The sequence below is a fragment of the Phyllopteryx taeniolatus genome, chromosome 7 (genome assembly GCF_024500385.1).
Source record: "Phyllopteryx taeniolatus isolate TA_2022b chromosome 7, UOR_Ptae_1.2, whole genome shotgun sequence".
Classification (NCBI taxonomy): domain Eukaryota; kingdom Metazoa; phylum Chordata; class Actinopteri; order Syngnathiformes; family Syngnathidae; genus Phyllopteryx; species Phyllopteryx taeniolatus.
This window is the reverse complement of record NC_084508.1, coordinates 19,283,277-19,303,276: the sequence shown is the minus strand read 5'-3', so window position 1 is coordinate 19,303,276 and position 20,000 is coordinate 19,283,277. Positions and strand designations below refer to the sequence as shown.

General features: G+C 41.0%; 1 protein-coding gene across 7 annotated transcripts in view; it reads right to left on the bottom strand.

Moving 5' to 3' along the window:
• LOC133480721 (adhesion G-protein coupled receptor D2) overlaps positions 1-20,000 on the bottom strand; it is a 106,039-nt gene that overhangs the window by 27,831 nt on the left and 58,208 nt on the right. For 5 of the 7 annotated variants that reach the window (XM_061779241.1, XM_061779242.1, XM_061779240.1 and 2 more), the window contains one exon: positions 18,417-18,564. In XM_061779241.1, the coding sequence (XP_061635225.1) occupies positions 18,417-18,564 (148 nt within the window). Of the gene's footprint in view, positions 1-1,093; positions 1,198-18,416; positions 18,565-20,000 lie in introns of all 7 variants that reach the window. The other 2 variants (XR_009789355.1, XM_061779246.1) reach the window with 1 other exon arrangement.

The window sequence follows — 20,000 nt, the reverse complement described above, 5'->3', positions numbered from 1 at the left end:
TGCAGGAAATGTAAATGTTAACATGAGGCCATCTCTGTCTGAGACATTGCATTTGCTCATGCTTTCTTGTACTGGCCAAACACATGCATGTACATAAACACACAAAACAACAATGGCATTACTCCCTATTGTGAAGTGAGGAGAGATATTTTCAAAATAGAAGTGCAGTGCTTACTTTTTACATTTTATCTTAATAAGAAGAGGGCCTGTCAGAGACCGTGGAAAGGCCGAATGTGGCCCGCAGACCGTTTTATGCCCAGGTCTTGTCTAAGGTATTGGTGACCCAGATTAACCAGTACCATAAACCTGAGGCTTACATCTCCAAGTGGAAGGGGTACAGTAATATATCCCTACTGTATGTATAAAACTCAGATACCTGTAAAATGAAAAGTGTAACCTTTATTTACAACCTTTTTTCTATATGTTAAGCAAAGCATTGTAATCCAAACAACTATTTAAAATGTCATAAAACAGTTTTTTTTGGTCACTCTTATGCCCATTATTATGAGTGATAAACATCAAGGATTAACTGTGTAGTTTTCCAGAGACAATATACTGTGCTGTGAAAAAGTATTGGCCCCCTTCTCAAATTCTTATATTTTTGCATAGTTTCCCCACTTCAATGTTTAAGATCATCAAACAAATGTAAATATCAGACAAATATAACCCAAATTAATTTAAAATGCTGTTTTTAAATAGTGATCAGTGGTGAACCTTCCCAAGAGTGGCCAGCCTACAAAGATTACCACATGACTCATTCAAGAGGCTACAAAGGAACTCAGGACACCTTCTTTAGAACTGCAGGCCACCCCTCCCAGGTCAGTGTTCATGACACAACAATAAGGAGGAGACTGGGCAAAAATGGCATCAATGACAGAGTTCCAAGCCGAAAACCACTGTTGACCCAAAAGAACATTAAAACTTGTCTTACTTTTGCAAAAAAAACATCTGAATGATTCCCAAGACTTTTGGGAGATTATTATATGGACTGATGAGATGAAAGTTGAGCTTTTTGGAAGGTCTGTATCTTGTTAGATCTGGCATAAATGTAGAATCACATTTCAGAAAAAGAACATCATGCCAACAGTCAAACCTGGTGGTGGTAGTGTGATGATCTCATGCTGCTTCACTCCTTCAGGACCTGGACAACTCGCTGTGATTGATGGAACCATGAATTCTGCTCTTTAACAGTAAATCCTGAAGAAGAATGTTCAGCCATCAGTTTGTGACCTCAAGATAAAGTGCACTTGGGTTCTACAGCAGGATAACAATCCAAAACACACCAGCAAGTCAACCTTTTAATGTCTTAAAAAACAAAATTAAGGTTTTGGAGTCGCCTAGTCAAAGTCAGACTTGAATCCAACTGAAATGCATGGCATGACCTTAAAAAGGCTGTTCATGCTCAAAAACATTCCATTTGTGCTGAATTCAAACAATTCGGCAAGGAAGAGTTGGCCAAAATATCTCCACAGAGATTTGAAAGACTCATTGCCAGTTATAGAAAACACTTGATTTCAGTTGTTGCTGCTGAGGACGGCCCAACTAGTTCTTAGGTTTAGGAGGCCATTACTTTTTCAAACAGGGCCAGGTAACTTTGAATAGTTTTTTTTTTTCCTTGATAAATGAAATCACCATTTACAGACAGCATTTTAAGTTCACTTAGGTTATATTTCTTTGATGATCCTAAACATTCAAGTGGGGAAAATATGCAAATTTTTTTATCGAGAATAGAGAATTTGAGAAGGGTGCCAATACTTTTTCATTAAAATATATTGTCACTGTAATTCTGTGTTGAGCCATAACATCCGCATTGAAGCGGCAGAATGTCACAACTGGAAATAAAGAGCTACAGTATAATGAAGGGGCGTATTTGATAAATCGGAAAATTGATCACGTAATGAAAGCTAACACTGTGACATACTTTCTATCCCTCCCACCCAATCTGAACAAGGGAATGTGTCTGTACATTTGACTGTGAGAGTAAAGAAAATATATCAATGTAATTTATGACAATCATGCTCAGTATTGATTGTCCCTTTCAGATAGGTGTTTATTACTGTGATTGTAGTTTAAGCTGTGGTGATCTGCATCGCAACATTAAGACAGGAATGTCCAAACTCTAGTCAGTTGTTTTTTTTAGTAGCTCGTGACATATTCTACAAATACCATTTTAGTGAAGCCGCATTACGCTTGTCTGCATGTGTCATACTTTTGACACTGCATTGTGCTGTTCTAATAAGGTAGGGGCAATAAAGAAAATGAGTAATAAGAAGAGTAGTGTGTATGATGTCTCTTGTGTGAATGAAATGTAATTCCAGGCACGCCGGACATTATTGCCATACAACATAATGTTCGAAGACACGATGGGACAGCATGAGATGAAGGACCATGAGCCTGCAAGCTCAACTACACTTTTCTATGCTAAGAAAAAAATGACACAATTGCTAGCCAACTCACCTTTTCGTGCTGTTTTTGGTCCCAAGGAGAGAATAAATTTCACATTTGGGTCTAGAACTAACGAAGTTTCAGAAACCCTGAACAACAGCATATTCATTTTTGTCCAGAAGCTCTCTCAGGGTACTCTGATTTCATAAGGAGGTATTTTAATGGCATACTCAAAATTGCCCCTAAGTGTCAAAAAAGCATGTGAATGGATGGGTGAATGGTTGCCTGTTTTTATGTGCTGGCTCCATGATTGACCTGCAATTGGTCCAGGGTGGACAGCGCTTCAAGCTGCTGGTGTATGCAATAAAAAGGTGGATGTAAAAACAATCTTGTGAAAACATCCATCCATCCATCCATCCATTTTCCACACCGCTTATCCTCACTAGGGTCGCAGGCGTGCTGGTGCCTATCTCAGCTAACTCTGGGCGAGAGACAGGGTACACCCTGAACTTGTCACCCGCCAAATGCAGGGCTCACATAACCAAGCAACCATTTACATTCACATTCATACCTACGGACAAATTAGAGTCTTCAGTTAACATACCATGCATTTTTTTGGTAATGTAGGAGGAAAGAGGACTACCCGGAGAAAACCCACACAGGCACGGGGAGAACGCGCAAACTCCAAACAGGAGATGTCGTCCACCATGCCGCCTTGTGAAAACGTGGGGTATTATTTGAAGAATGTGTCATGATGGTTGTGGTTGTTGTCTGCCCCCTGGCTCGTACACACCTGCTCCTCATCTTCCCCACCCGTGCCTTCTTCTTCTTCTTCTTTTCCTTTCGGCTTGTCCCGTTAGGGGTCGCCACAGCGCGTCATCCTTTTCCATGAGAGCCTATCTCCTGCATCCTCCTCTCGAACACCAACTGCCATCATGTCTTCCCTCACGACATCCATCAACCTTCTCTTTGGTCTTCCTCTAGCTCTCTTGCCTGGCAGCTCCATCGTCATCATCCTTCTACCAATATACTCACTCTCTCTCCTCTGGACGTGTCCAAACCATTGAAGTCTGCTCTCTCTAACTTTGTCTCCAAAACATCGAACCTTGGCTGTCCCTCTGATGAGCTCATTTCAAATTTTATCCAACCTGGTCACTCCGAGAGCGAACCTCAACATCTTCATTTCCGCCACCTCCAGCTCTGCTTCCTGTTTTCTCTTCAGTGCCACTGTCTCTAATCCATACATCATGGCTGGCCTCACCACTGTTTTATAAACTTTGCCCTTCATCCTAGCAGAGACTCTTCTGTCACATAACACACCTGACACCTTCCTCCACCCGTTCCAACCTGCTTGGACCCGTTTCTTCACTTCCTGACCACACTCACCATTGCTCTGGACGGTTGACCCCAAGTATTTAAAGTCCTCTACCCTTGCCATCTCTTCTCCCTGTAGCCTCATTCTTCCCCCACCATCCCTCTCATTCATGCACATATATTCTGTTTTACTACGGCTAATCTTCATTCCTCTTCTTTCCAGTGCATGCCTCCATCTTTCTAACTGTTCCTCCAGCTGCTCCCTGGTTTCACTGCAGATCACAATGTCATCTGCAAACATCATGGTCCACGGGGATTCCAGTCTAACCTCATCTGTCAGCCTATCCATCACCACTGCAAAAAGGAAGGGGCTCAGGGCTGATCCCTGATGCAGTCCCACGTCCACCTTAAATTCTTCTGTCACACCGACAGCACACCTCACCGCTGTTCTGCTGCCCTCGTACATGTCCTGTATTATTCTAACATACTTCTCTGCCACTCCAGACTTCCGCATGCAGTACCACAGTTCCTCTCTGGGTACTCTGTCATAGGCTTTCTCTAGATCTACAAAGACACAATGTAGCTCCTTCTGACCTTCTCTGTACTTTTCCATCAACATCCTCAAGGCAAATAATGCATCTGTGGTACTCTTTCTAGGCATGAAACCATACTGTTGCTCGCAAATACTCACTTCTGTCCTGAGTCTAGCCTCCACTACTCTTTCCCATAACTTCATTGTGTGGCTCATCAACTTTATTCCTCTATAGTTGCCACAGCTCTGCACATCACCTTTGTTCTTAAAAATGGGCACCAGTACACTTTTCCTCCATTCCTCAGGCATCTTCTCACGCACTAGAATTCTATTGAACAAGCTGGTCAAAAACTCCACAGCCACCTCTCCTAGATGCTTCCATACCTCCACAGGAATGTCATCAGGACCAACTGCCTTTCCATTTTTCATTCTCTTTAATGCCTTTCTAACTTCCCCCTTACTAATCATTGCCACTTCCTGGTCCACCACACTTGCCTCTTCTACTCTCCCTTCTCTATCATTTTCCTCATTCATCAACTCCTCGAAGTATTCTTTCCATCTACCTAGCACACTGCTGGCACCAGTCAACATATTTCCATCTCTATCCTTAATCACCCTAACCTGCTGCACATCCTTCCCATCTCTATCCCTCTGTCTGGCCAGCCTGTATAGATCCTTTTCTCCTTCTTTAGTGTCCAACCTGCCATACATGTCATCATATGCCTCTTGTTTTGCCTTTGCCACCTCTACCTTTGCCCTGTGTCGCATCTCAATGTATTCCTTTCGCCTCTCCTCGGTCCTCTCAGTGTCCCACTTCTTCTTAGCTAACCGTTTTCCTTGTATGATTTCCTGTACTGTGAGGTTCCACCACCAAGTCTCCTTCTCTCCTTTCCTGCCAGAAGATACACCAAGTACTCTCCTGCCTGCTTCTCTGATCACCTTGGCTGCAGTGGTCCAGTCTTCTGGAAGCTCTTCCCGTCCACCGAGAGCCTGTATCACCTCTTCCCGAAAAGCTGCACAACACTCGTCCTGTCTCAGCTTCCACCACATGGTTCTCTTCTCTGCCTTTGTCTTCCTAATTTTCCTCCCCACCACCAGAGTCATCTTACACACCACCATCCTATGCTGTCTAGCCACACTCTCCCCTACCACTACCTTACAGTTGGTAACCTCCTTCAGATTACATCGTCTGCACAAGATGTAATCCACCTGTGTGCTTCTACCTCCGCTCTTGTAGGTCACCCTATGTTCGTGCCTCTTCTGGAAAAAAGTGTTCACTACAGCCATTTGCATCCTTGTTGCAAAGTCTACCACCATCTGTCCCTCCAAGTTCCTTTCCTGGATACCGTACTTACCCATCACTTCTTCATCACCCTTATTACCTTCACCAACATGTCCATTACAATCTGCACCAATTACGACTCTCTCTCTGTCTGGGATGCTCAGAACTACATCATCTAGCTCCTTCCAGAATTTCTCTTTCACCTCTAGGTCACATCCTACCTGTGGGGCATAGCCACTAATCACATTACACATAACACCCTCAATTTCAAATTTCAGCCTCATCACTCGATCTGATACTCTTTTCACCTCCAAGACATTCTTAGCCAACTCTTCTTTTAAAATAACCCCGACTCCATTTCTCTTCCCATCTACACCATGGTAAAATAATTTAAACCCTGCCCCTAAACTTCTAGCCTTACTGCCTTTCCACCTGGTCTCCTGGACACACAATATATCAACCTTCACAATATATCAACCTTCACAATATATCAACCTTCTTCCCCACCCGTGCCTTGTTTACCCTAATTACCCCATGCATTTAACCTCATGTCTCATTCTTTCTGGTCACCAGTTCGTTGTACTTTGTCATCACGTTCCAGCATTCCTTATTTCAACGTCACTGACTCATAGTAAGCCTAAACATTGTTTTGATTATTGACCTTGCCTTTTGCCTCACGTTTTTGGATACTGTTGCCTTTGCAGATTGCCTGTCTGAGGATCGACCCTGCCCGTTTATTAAACTTTACTCTTTTTTTTTTTAAACTGTCCATTGTATTGGAGTTGTGAATTTTGGATCCTGTCCTTTGTTCCGTTCATGACAGAATGTGCTGTTGAGCCAGCCTAGGATGATTTTTGTCTAATTATCTGTCTGGATTTATGCAGTATCCCACTTGCATCTGTCTCTGAAAAAGGCCATAGGAAAATTCCAGTAGCGAATAGGAATGTTGTCGGTTGAACCAATAGTAGCGGCTCAGCAAACATCGTTTTTCTTTTAACTTTCAATTCTCCCAAGCATCCGAGCTTCACAGCCCCTTGGGCTATTGCCTTTCTCAATCTGTCCCTGGAGAGACAGGAGTTATGGTCCCTGTCGATTGAGGAGAAAGGGATGTTATTCCCCTGTCACCTACTGGCCGTGCCGCCATCCTCTCTGCCCTGATCTACGGCCCGATTCACCCCTCTTTTCCCCCTCCCTTTCTCTTCCCCACTATGGCTCATCGTAAGCTGCCAGCATGTCGTTGCCATGGGTTGTTGAGATGCATATGATGAAGAACAGTTCTGTGGAATGAAGTAGCAAGACTGATATTGGTTTTGTGGTACTGTTGGCAGCTGCAGTATAGTGGTGATACTTCAGTGCTGAGGTGGTCAGTAATGATGTTTCCCACGTGTAAATACAGTTAATACTTAAACGCACGAGGGGCAGGACACAAAGTATGAGTGAGGATGATATTGCAGCTTAAAAAATCAATTTACAAAACTTTGCTTTATATCTATATCTAAATATACTGTAAGTTTTCTGGGGCTTTATACCCCTAGCAGGATCACTCATGGCAAACAGGACCTAGCTAAGGGACCAGACAAAGCACAGCTCAAAGATCCTCTATGATAACAAACACTTTTGGAGCCCCCCTCTGGCGCCAGGCCTGGAAGTGGGCTCGATGGTGAGCACCTGGTTGCCGGCCATGTAGCCGTGGGACCCGGCTGGGCACAGCCCAAAGAGCCAACGTGGGTCCCCCTTCCAATGGGCTCACCACCTGTGGGAGAGTCCAAGGGGGTCGGGTGCGCAGAGAGGATCTTGGCGGTCCGATCCCTGGTTGCAGAAGCTGGCTCTTGGAATGTGCAATGTCACCTCTCCGGCAGGGAAAGAGCCTGAGCTTGTATGCAAGGTCGAGAAGTTCCGACTATAGTCGGACACACCTCGACACACAGCATTTCTTTTGGCTGGTGTATTGGCTCCCCCTTGCCATAACATTTTTGGACCGCAGATGAGGAACATTGTACATTGTACCACATCAGTCTATGATAGTGACTTCTTCTTGCTTATATTTGAACACTGAGCCCGTAGTTGTTTCTTACTCACTGTGGATGTGGGGTTTCGAAGAGTCCATTCCTCCCACTTTCTCTGCATGTATTCCCTTTCACTGGGTTTATGACTATAATTGTACTGTAGTAACACTCTATTGGCAACATAGTAACACTCCTTCAGTCCCTTGTTTTCTGCCCTGCTACATGAATGTCTATGACACTATCAGTATATGCACTCATCCAAGCTGACATGAAGGGTCTTGCCTAAGGACCCACCTGGATGTTACCGTTCAACCAGGATTTGGTGTACAATTAAAATATTTGAGCAGTATAATAAAGCAGTTTTAAATATGAATGTAATATTTCGGTATAGGCCTAAATTCAAATTCATTTTTTGCACAACAGTAATTTAGGGCCATATTATCCTGTTCGTGTATAAGTCCTTTTTTTACACGTCTGGCTTGCACACTTCCAAGGTACACGCATTCTCTTGTAATGACTTCTGGCATACCCACCATGCAAAATAATCATAATACTGATAATGCATGTATGCTTAGTGCTTTTCAGGGCACTCAAAGATGCTTTACAATTGCATACATTCGGTCACTCCACAGTCACACCCAAGTGGTGGTAAGTTACTTGTGTAGCCACTGCTGCCATGGGGCAGTCTGACTGACATTCTCCGCCCACAGCCCCTCTGACAACCACCAGACATCCAACCACATTCATTCACAATGTGGGTTAAGTGTCTTGCCCAGGGACACATTGACATGTGCTTGGACGGGGATATGGCAACTCTCTGGTTGCAGGGCATACACTTACCCTCTGTGCCACGCCACCCCAAAAATGGCTCATGTGTGTGCAACTACCCACGAGGTGCGACTCACTGAAGTCTGAGGCTGGGTGTAAATCACGGAAAATGGATGTGTTCCTAAGACATGTGAATGTCATAGAAATCCAGTTGGAAAATATGTTAAACTTTAAATGTGAAATTAACTTCCGTAACGGCTACGGAAGTTAAACGTCGCCAGTGATATGTGCGCACTGCTATGCCCACTGCTCCAACACACTTTGTAGAAGAGCATGTTTTTTGATTCTGTATGGAATAAATCCAACAAAAGTAATTTAATCAGAATACTGTGCTTGTGCCTGACACGTTTGGAGGTCCATCAATAAAAAATGGGGGTATGCCTGCCATTCTATAGATCAGCGGCACCTCAATCTTTCTTGCACAACAGACCGGGTGAGTCACTTTAATGTTCGGCCATCTGCATAATGTGGTAAGGACACATTACGGCCGTTAGGCAGTCGAAGAAATCATGGACGTACAGTTTTGGAAAAAGCTTCAGGGAAAAGGCCTGAGGTCAAATGTCAAAACACCGGGAAAACATCTCTAGGGTTTTATTTCTGTGGCTAAGGTACTGTAAAAGAACAATTAAAAGTCAACAAACATGGCAGCCTGCAGAAAGCACCACCAATGAACAAGCAACGCTGACATCAATATATCCAATATGTGCTAAAGGGATGACTTCCATGCCTCAGAGAGCTCAGATCCATTTCTATAATGGCCAACACTCAACGTCCTTTCGGCCCTGTGCACCATCCTAAGTTTTGAGGGTCTTTCTGGGTGAAGCAATAAATAAGCACATAAATGCTGTAGATGAATAACCCAAGAACGGAAGCCTGTGTAGCTTGGCCATCCATCATCCATCCTATTACCACGCACTGAGCAGCACCTGCAGTACTGTATGTATAATGCAGTCAACCTCTGTAAGCAGATACAAATTCAGCGCATTCACAACCTCAATTTGTTATACCTGACAATACCACAGCTTATGCTCTGTTGTTACACTGAATTATGAATAGATTTTCCTCTAAGGACTTTGGTCGGCATGTGACATCGTAGCATTCCTATTCAGAACGGCTGCATAAAAGAAATTTTAGTTTACGCTCTGCAACGACTGGGCGAATATGCATGAACAGTTTACCTTAAAGCTACTTAAGAACCACAAAAGAGGCTCAATTTTTCATGTTTTCATTTGTTTCAATGGGTAGGATGAATTTTGAATGCCAGAGCATACTCTGGGTGCACTTGTTTGAATGATTTCTTTCAAAATAATCAAAGGGTTTGACATGATGATACAGGTTAAACAAAAACAAAACCAATTTAGAATTTATGTTGTAATGTATGACAGTTTTCTTTTTTTTTTTTTAATAGGAGTTTAAAAAAAAAAAAAAAGTACCAGTTGGTAGCAAAACACAGCCATATATCGTGGCATAAACACATCCAGTGAATCCTATCCACATATTTACCAATCACTTTGAAATGCATAATGGACGCAGCAAAAAAGCCTCAAATTTAATTTGTGAAAAAAACATAGGGAAGTTGTAAGGAAAATTTTTTAAAATCTTGGCTGAACCATTGAGCCTTGTTTGGTCAACCCAGATGAAGAATGACTGCTCCTCACTTTGCATCAGCAAGAGAATGAACATGGACCTATAAGTGCTCTATAAATAAAGTTTTGATTGATAATTAATTAAATAAATACTTAATTATATATTGTTACGTTCACATTAATTTCACCAGTCACAATAAAAAGCTGTGTTAACATGGTAGTGTGGGGAATACAAATAGAATGCTGATAGCGTAATTCCCACTATATCACAGTTCCACTCCACTGCAGTTTTACTGTTATTAGAATAATTATTTTTTATATTGTTTGTACAATATTTTTGTATTATCCATTGCTCTTAGTCTCTCGTAATATATTATGTTTAAATGTGTTTGTATTTTTTTAAAAGTGCTATAAAAACATGCCTAGGGTGTATTTAAATAAGGTATTTCTATATAAAGGATTTCACTTGTTGCGGGGGTGGACTGGAATGTAACACCTACAATGGAGGGGGATTACTGCATGCAGATAATCAGTTTATGAAAAGATAAATTGATTGACATATAAATAACTACTTTATACACAGATAAATAACTTTTAATGACAGATAACATCATTACATATCATCATATACATTATAATTATTAATACTGTATAATATGATATATTACAGATGAAAAAAAATGACCTGGTGATTATTTATCATTTTACTCGAAAACATTCCTTTTTAGAGCAGTGGAAGAGCCTGATGTAAGCATTATCAGTGTGGTTTTGATCTCTCAACAGGCAGTAGGACCTCTGGATACAGAGACAAATTTGCTCAACTTTTTTTTAGCTTTTCGGACAAATGCTGTCTAAATTCGCGAGCAAAGCCATGTCTGTTTAAGTACGTAGCTGCCATGTTGAATTGATACTGACAGTTTTATTAATGTTGATTTAACTTAAGAAAGATTATTGACAAAGACTCACTAGATTTTACTGTAAATAACAAATGGTGTTTGGCTATGAAAGGACATATGCGTATTTTATGGTCACAAAATATTTTAAATAAAAAAGTTCAGTCATTGAAGCCGCTGTGTCAGATGTAGATGTGTACGTACATACCGGTAATATATGACTGTAGTATGAGTGAGAGCACGAACCAAAGCATTTTGTAGTTGGGGTTCGTTTCGTGGCAAACACGCACTTCCTTCCCACTAGGCCTGTCACGATGAAAAAAAAATTAAAGATATATTTTCCCAAAAACTATCACAATAAATGACATTGTTTTTTTAATGCCTATGAAATCATGAAAAATAAGGCCCTTATTATTATTTAGTTATTATTTTTTTGTTTTTTTGCTTTTAAATCTGTATTGTTGTTATCAATATTATTTTTAATAATTATTATTGTTATTATTAGAATTTCCTTTCGTATTTCTCTATTTGAGGTTCCATATTTTGTCTATTTAGACCTCCATAGAGTGACTCTCTAACATGGACTTAGTATAAAAGTGTCAATTTCCTTCTTAAAAAAAAAATGTGTCCAGAAAAGACCCCTTTGACAGACATCTGTTTGAGCCAGTTTTGTATCAGCTTTGTCCATATTTGGCTAAGACTGCCATCTTTCCTATGATTGGTTGCGTCCATGTAGAAGGCCCAAGCCTCACTACTTGTGAAAGCACATGTGTTTGTTATTTTGACAGTGCTGGCTTGGGGGCGGAGAGGCAGGCAGAGATCTTCGCTACTGACGTAGATAAGGTAGAGAAATTTGAAATACCTGATTTCGATCGTTTGCGACAGAGACCTTGTTTTTAACGACTTATAAATTGTTTTTATCAATCGTTTTTTTTAATGTTTAAAAATAATCCCAACTACTGTGCTGAATAGACGACAGACCTCCATCTTAATAAATGACGTGACGTTCACGACGAAATGCGCATGTCGCACGGTTCTTCCAATTAAATGTAGTGCACATGTATACACCCGATCGGAATAGATCACGTCACATGTAAACAGTTGACCAGGCATCTGAAATAGGAATGATTTAAATAAGAATGACAAAAAAGTCTCCATGTAAACCTGGTGGTTGGTCCGTTGAAAACAAGCCCTTCCCTTGTCAATCAAACGTTGACGTTCGCTGTAGTCAACTACTGGCTGAATAACGTGTGCCACTGCGATAATGCTTAACAAACAGTTTATGTTCCTGTGTTTGTGTTAATTGGGGACTAACACACACAGCAACTTGGAGCGAAGCGCTGATGTTTTAAACTACATTGCCACGATGGAGCGAGCCGTTTAGCTCCTTAACTCACTAGCTCGGTAGCTCATGAAATCCCGAGCTAGCTAACAATTAACTTTCCCTTAAGTGTCTCTATTGTTTGAATCTACACGCTCCACATGGACCAAGCCAACATCGGCAAGAGTGGAACGTTCCATGAGCCCACTAGTGGCTAATGACACAGCCATCCAATTCTGTCAGGTCACTGTGTGATCCGCATGCCAGCTAACCACAACAATGACAATTTATCGAGTCAGGAAAAATATCGTGTCCATTTTATTTTTTTAATGATAAGTCAATATATTACAGTACTTATCATGACAGGCCTACTTCCCACTCTCCCGTTACACCAATTTCTTTGAGCACACACTGCAGAAGCTAACACCAGGCTCCTTCAATTAGTGGCACCAACTTCCAAAGGGCTTTCCATCTCCACCTTTTTCCTCAGACCATGCCCAGCACCATTTGCATTTTTAAACATTTCTCAATTAATACTGTGTTTACACCGTGTTTAATAAATATAGCTTTCATTTTCCAAGATACGCAGATTGTATGTTGGGATTTGTTGTCACACTAATACTAGACAAGACTCGCCCAACTCTGCCTCTGATTGGCTAGCACTTGGTGGTTTGGGCTCATACTTTTGGCGGATTTACTCCTTTGATTCGCTAAAGTATGGAAGCACTTCAGCAACACACACACATACGTAGGGCGAGACGTGTCAAAAAAATTCATTCGACGGATTTCCTGCACTATGATGGAGTACTTTAAGCCATATGTACAATATGTGGTATGCTTTTTGTCAAAATACCCCACTATCAATAATTAATTCCACTTAAACTTTTCACCCCTTTTTCTAAGCCCCACCGAACCCAGCCTGTTTTGAGGGGGCAGTTATGTCTCCTACAAATAAAATTGGAGAGCCATGACCATGATGACCAGGGGCAGAGCTATGGGGTCACAATTAGGCGAGCAGCTACTACTTGTGGAAGCTGCAATCCAGAGTCCAAAGAAAAAAGTGAGCACTCATAAAGTAAAAATATTGTTTGTATTTTCACTCATGAAGGCACCTCGTCATCAAGAAGCCACAAAATTTAACTTGTCAGTGTCGATCCATGCATGGAGCACATGCAGTAGACACATCACCAAATACTGCATGTGTGGGATTGTATTTGTGCTTATAAAGAATGAATATACATCAAAAGGATAATTACAGTCAACTTGAGCCACACTGTTTGAAAATATAACTTGACATTGTCATTATGGCACAGCACTCATCATGGCTGTCCTGGTGAGGACTTGAACATGGGGAAATGGTACCCAGATGACACTGTCATTACACAATTGTTGTGGAGAATGGGATCCTGTTGCATGTCAATGAATTGGGCTAACTATGCATGACAAGTTTAGTTGTGTCAGAGAAGGTTACACAGGAGTAGTGTTGCCGGCAATAGACCAAATCACTTTCTAAAAACAAGGCCTCATATTTTCATAGGATACAAAGGAACATGTTAGGGAAAGAGGAATGGGTTAGTAGTGTCAAATATTAGTAGTTTTTAGGTATTTAAGGTAAAATCTGACTTACACAAACTGGAAATGACACCCAGGATCAGGTTTGCTCAGATAACTTTGATATGACCATCTTTCCATCTTCAGGGGAACCTCTAAAATGGAAACAATCTATTCCAGGAAGCTCGCTGAACAATTTGTTCAGATTTTTCTGGAGGTTTTAGAGTCAAACTGTCACCATTTTAAAATGTGCATTAACAGTACAGGTATATGTTTCACAAAAAACAATTTTTAACTGCAAATTGAACAACATTTAGGGTGTTCAACTTTGGAGAAGTTAGAAAATCTAACAGATTAACTGTTGAGCCCCAAGACACCATTTATACTGCAGCTGACATATTCAATTGAATGGAAAAGCTATTTTTTCTTAGGGTGATTGGTGATGAACAACGCTTTTGAAGAAGTTACTGTTGTGGGGGATCTAATATTGGCAGAAGTCAGCAGGATAGACAAGCTAGCCAATAGCCACATCAGGAATTAGATGGGCTTGCCCCGCTGCTTCTCTTCGGATGCATTATGCTGGAGCTCCCATTAAATCTATCAGCCTTTGGTACAAGCAGGAGAAGCCTTGTACTGGAGATGAAGGACTCCGCTGACTGTTTGATAAGAAGCGCAAAAGTTCCAATTCACACTGGCCGCAACTGGAAAGCATCTGCTGAAATGGAGAATGCAACACAAAGAGGTGATGGGGTCAACCCAGACAGGTCATGCTGGCCTAGGCTGGGCCGCTCCACAACAGTTCTGGTCCAAAGCCACCAAGAGGCAGAAGACCATGGTGGTGGACAAAGTCACCAGGGTAGAGCAGGAGTGCTTCCACATAACGGTCATAACATGCCCCCGGAGCATCTTCTGTGGTTCGGGAATGAGGTTGGCTGTCCGCTGTGCAGTACCACCAAGGCTACCTACCCTCCAGCATCTTCTATCAGGATGCAAGGTGGTGTCGCAGGATGCAAGGTGGTGTCGCTGGCCCCCCCGCCTGTGTGGGGTTTGCATGTTCTCCTCGTGCCTGCGTGGGCACTCCGGTTTCCTCCCACATGCCAAAACATGCATGGTAGGTTGATTGAATACTCAAGATTGCCCGGAGGTGTGAATGTGAGTGCGAATGGTTGTTTGTTTATATGTGCCCTGCGATTGGCTGGTGATCAGTTCGGGGTGTACACCGCCCCTCGCCCGACGATAGCTGGGATAGACTCCAGCACGCCCGCGAGCCTAGTGAGGAGAAGCGGTACGGAAAATGGATGGATGCCATTCTATATCCATATGGTTTCATATGATATTGGTCTACCCTCTTGCGGGAAGGCTTTCAACTAGGTTTAGTAGTGAGTTTATGGTAATGTTTGCCCATTCTCCTCGGAGCATATTTGTGATGTTGGACGAGAAGGCCTGGGCTCACTGTCCATTCAAAATCAACTCAAAAGGTGTTCTATCAGTTTGAGGGTAGGAATCTGTGCAGGCCAGTCAAGTTCATCCATACCAAATTCTCTCATCCATGTCTTTATGGACCTTGCTTTGAGCATCTGTGTTGGAACAGAAAGGAATACCCAAACTGTTTGACTGTTTATATGTAAAACAGCATATTGAGCCAAGGCACCCATTTTACATGAGAAATTCTCAAGATTCTCAAACAAAAATGTCACAAAAAATATGAATACTGAAAAATGGTGATCTCATCTCAATTAACTCACAAATTTACTTACTTGTGTAGTTGAACACAAAGCTACATGCAGGAAGTCATGACTTATTCTGTTGTATGAATGGGAGCAAGTGGGCACAAAGGTTAAAATTGTACTTTCTCCCATCTAATGGAAGAACATTTAATTGTTCTCCCTGTTACTATATGTTGCTGGCATAGATAGCGGCACAAAGATATTTGGAATTAATAAATAATTTTAAGGGGACCAATTAATTGAAATTGGATAATTTCCCATGACACCCCCAATAATCCCTTAGTGGCACACGAGTGCGCCACAGCAAATTGACTGGAGTTAATATAATAGTTTTTTAAAAGGCAGATTAAAATTAAGCTTTTTTTTTATTTCAAAGCATAAGACAACTATTTGGTCTTTGCCCGTTGAAATGGAAGCTTCAACAAAGCAAGAGGATGACATGAGTTTGCAGTGAGACCTGACATTTTATTCCTGTTGAAAAGGGTTCGCAACCTTCAATTTAGCCATTGTGTGGGGCCATCTCATCAGGAATGCAACACTCATTGCACATACACAAACACCCACATAACCTTTCCCCTTTCAATTCAATCCCCGACCACTACCACCAAAACTTCAATCCCTATTCTTTCATATTGCACGTCCTTCTCTTGTTTCTTTCTTTGTGCTTCCTCAGTATATCCACTTAACATCATCCGCTGTCTGTCCTACTATATGCAATGAGCAAACACTATACGTACAATTAGAAAAGGGATATAAAGTAATATATAATAATACAAACGCATATTGACAAAAAGTTTACCTTTTAGATACATACCACAAAACAATCACTCTGAGCAAGAGGTTTTGAAAGCCCCGGCCCCGCCTGTGTGGAGTTTGCATGTTCTCCCAGTGCCTGCGTGGGTTTTCTCCGGGCACTCCGGTTTCCTCCCACATCCCAAAAACATGCATTAATTGGAGACTCTAAATTGCCCGTAGGCATGACTGTGAGTGGGAATGGTTGTTTGTTTCTATGTGCCCTGCGATTGGCTGGCAACCAGTTCAGGGTGTGCCCTGCCTCCTGCCCGATGACAGCTGGGATAGGCTCCAGCATGCCCGCGACCCTAGTGAGGAGAAGCGGCTCAGAAAATGGATGGATGGATGGATTAAAACTTTAAGCATCCTAGTCAAACATGGATTTATATTTTGTGCGTTTTCATCCTAATGTAATCAAAGTATTACATTCAGCAGTATGATGATTATTTACAGTATAATTTATTGTTTGCATACTTTATGTTGTACAAGCCTTCCCCTATCAGTGTGTCCTTGCTACATTTAATTTACAGCAAGTCTGTACTGTACTGTATGTCTGAGTGCTCGGCCATAAAGTCAGTCAATCATGCACACGCAATTTGCATGTGGTAACATTGAGACAGGAGTAGATTGAAGCAGCAAATGGTCTGAATAATCTTATCTGACAAACATTTATTTTAGTGATTGTGTTACATTAAACACATTTGTGAGGCAGGGCCTCATTTGTCTGGTTACATGGTGGTCTCATTCGCATAAATGTGACACAGGCATTGACACTAACAACTGTGCACTGAGTGAGTGAGAGAGGCATTAAGAATGCCGAGGACCATGCAAATCATCTGTAAAAGAAACGCCGTGTATCAGAGTGAGGGCTGCATGACCCTGCACACACAGCACATGTAAAACACCAACACGGTTCACGTGGTTATGCCACAAACAATGATACAAATAATTTGTGTCAATAAATATTTTCTATTAAAGTGTCATACCAGAATACTGTAGCTGAATATATGTTGAACATCGTAACAATAACTACACATTTTCACAGAAATTCCAAGTCAATAAAGGACAGACTCCACTATTTATGGTTTTAGGCGATGCTATGGCATCTTTACTTCTTTGTACATGATTGTGCCTTTTAACTTCTTTCAGGAAAAAGAAGGCTTTTGTGCAAGCCCATAAGCTGCACATTTTGGTCTTTGGTTAAGTTTGACTCTGTTAATTGATTACTCTCCTATGAAGCACGATGGAAACATAAGAAAGAAGTATAAATAATGGACATTTTGAGATGACGTATAATTGAGTTGAGTAGAAGCGTATGCTTATCTCTCAACATACTACTTAGCCAGTAGTGAGGTGTTCTTATGATGATCAGCACCTAAGCAACTGACTGCGCAGATACAGAGTGAAGTATATATTAAGGTAGTTATCAAATTTTTTAAAATGTGTTTCTGGACTTGAAATTGTTGCATGAAACCAGAGCTTAACCTCTCCTTTAGCTTTACCTGCTTGAAACTGGTAACAGCCATTTTTTACAGAATCAAGTGTATTCTTGAGTCAGCTAAGCAAGATAGACTGATGTCAGTGTGTCTGGTTAGTGTTACAGTCAAACCGGATATTTCTGATGTCTGATTTCACTCAAGTGCTACAGAGGGCCTTGCACTAATGCATCACAGATAAACCAGCTGCTCAACAGTGGGGAAATTGCTTGTATTTAAATGTAATTTTGGTGACTGTGGTATTTCTAAAATATTGACTTTGATAAATAGTGATTGGCAGTTTAGGGAAACTATTAAAATTAACTCAGCAGGCAATACACCATCTTCCACAGATTGGGTGAAAGTAAGTAGTATAAAATACAAACTGAGGGCACTGATTGATCTGAAGAACTCTTAGACGTGTTCTGCATTGTTGAGTGAATAAAATCTGTCTATCTATCTGTCCATCTATCTATCAATCGCTCTCTCTCCCTATCTATCCATCCATCCATCTATCTATGTGCTTTGAACAAAAGTCCAAAGAATTCGTACAAAACAAGGTTTGTCTTGCAGGAAAAAGATCTAACGGGATGCGGTAGCTCAAGATAAGATTGTGAGTCCTGGTGCAACGCATAAACTTTATCCTGCCATGAAAACACTAGACTGTCATAAGGACATGTAAATATTGCAGTAACAAATTGATTTCATTGCTGTAATAACTTACCTGTGGTACTGCCTTCCTCCTTCTGCTGGCCTTGGGTGTTGCAGTTATGGAATGTGGTTGCCTCCTCCTGGTTCGGGGTTGTTCCTGGTGGCAAACTGACCGGACGAGAGCTAGTGACTGAGCTGGATGGACGGGTACTGGCACAGTTCTAGAAACAAAGGGAAGGTCAGGTCAATATAAGACTGTAGGATCAATTTAGATTCAGGATATTTTTTATGAAAATAGACACCTCCTGTGTTGCAATTGCTTCCTTGATTAATAAATTTTTTTTTTTTTTTTTTTAAATAAACAGTCCTTATTCTCACTGACTGAGAATTGTAATGCAAAATAAAAAACATGAGAATGACGTTTAAATGCCATCACATCAATAAAAAAGTGCATGTCTATATTTTAAATATTTACTGCGGACGTCTCTTGCTAACTGGGTGAGAAAAATGCTTCACATGGCCACATTCTTGTGCCTCCCATTCTTGTGTTCTATACACCATAAACACCCAGGTGTGTGCAAGGGCAAATTTGAATGAATTGTATCTCTATTTGAGAAGAATTAGTGAGGATAAGCGGTACAGAAAATGGATGGATTCTAAAAATAATGAATTGTATTTATAAATGCACTGTAAATAAATGCATATTATAAATAAATAAATGCATACATGACAGCAAAACTACAGTAGATATGTATAAAAAAACCAGCTATAGTCTGTAAAAAAAAAAAAAAACAGCTATAGTCTGTAAAAATAGAAATTTAAAAAAAGGCTTTTTTTTTTCTTGTAAAAGGTGGGTTTTTAGGCCTTTTTTAAAAGCATCTACAGTGTATGGTGCCCTTAGGTTTTCCATTCCAGATCATTCCACAGACGGAGCCGCCGAACAAAAAGCACGGTCTCCCATTGATGAGTTTTTCTGTATTCTTGAGCCCACTGCAAACATTTCTAAGCCTTTGGGAGATCCTGCCTCAAGAGGTTCTTTGGATTCCAGAGACACAAGCAGCTTCAAATAGCTGCTTGCGCCTCATCAGCCTCAGAAAACAAACTGTTTGTTCTCTGAGTCACACACTTTATTTTTTACAGTACAAGGATCTTCTTTAAGTTTTCTTGAAAAGTCCAGTGTTTTTATTCCCTTCGCAAGGCATTGGACTATTTTACATTTTTCATCGGCAAAAAGAGTCTTCTTTTTCCCATACTGCATGAACACTATGACTATGAGATACACCAGATGCAAAAACTCCCCCGAGAATTCCAAATCTTATATGCATAATAATTTGGAACATCCAGCGTAGGGTTTGATTATCTATCGCCTATTAAATTCTAATGAGAAACTACTGCCCTTGAAACTACTTCTCATCTAGGACACTGGTATTACCGGTAGTTAAAATAATAATAACAATCAAACTCAAAAAGCACATCTTCTTTTGCTGCTGCCAAAAATAATTCCAGAAAACTCTAGCATTTTCTGGCCTGTCCTAATGTGAATTAAGATTTTAAAAAATAAATAGATAATCCACATCCAATTTATAAAAATATTTTAGCGGTGTCAGGGGCATAGAACTCCAGCATACTGAGAAGGGCTTGTTTTTTTATTTGAGTC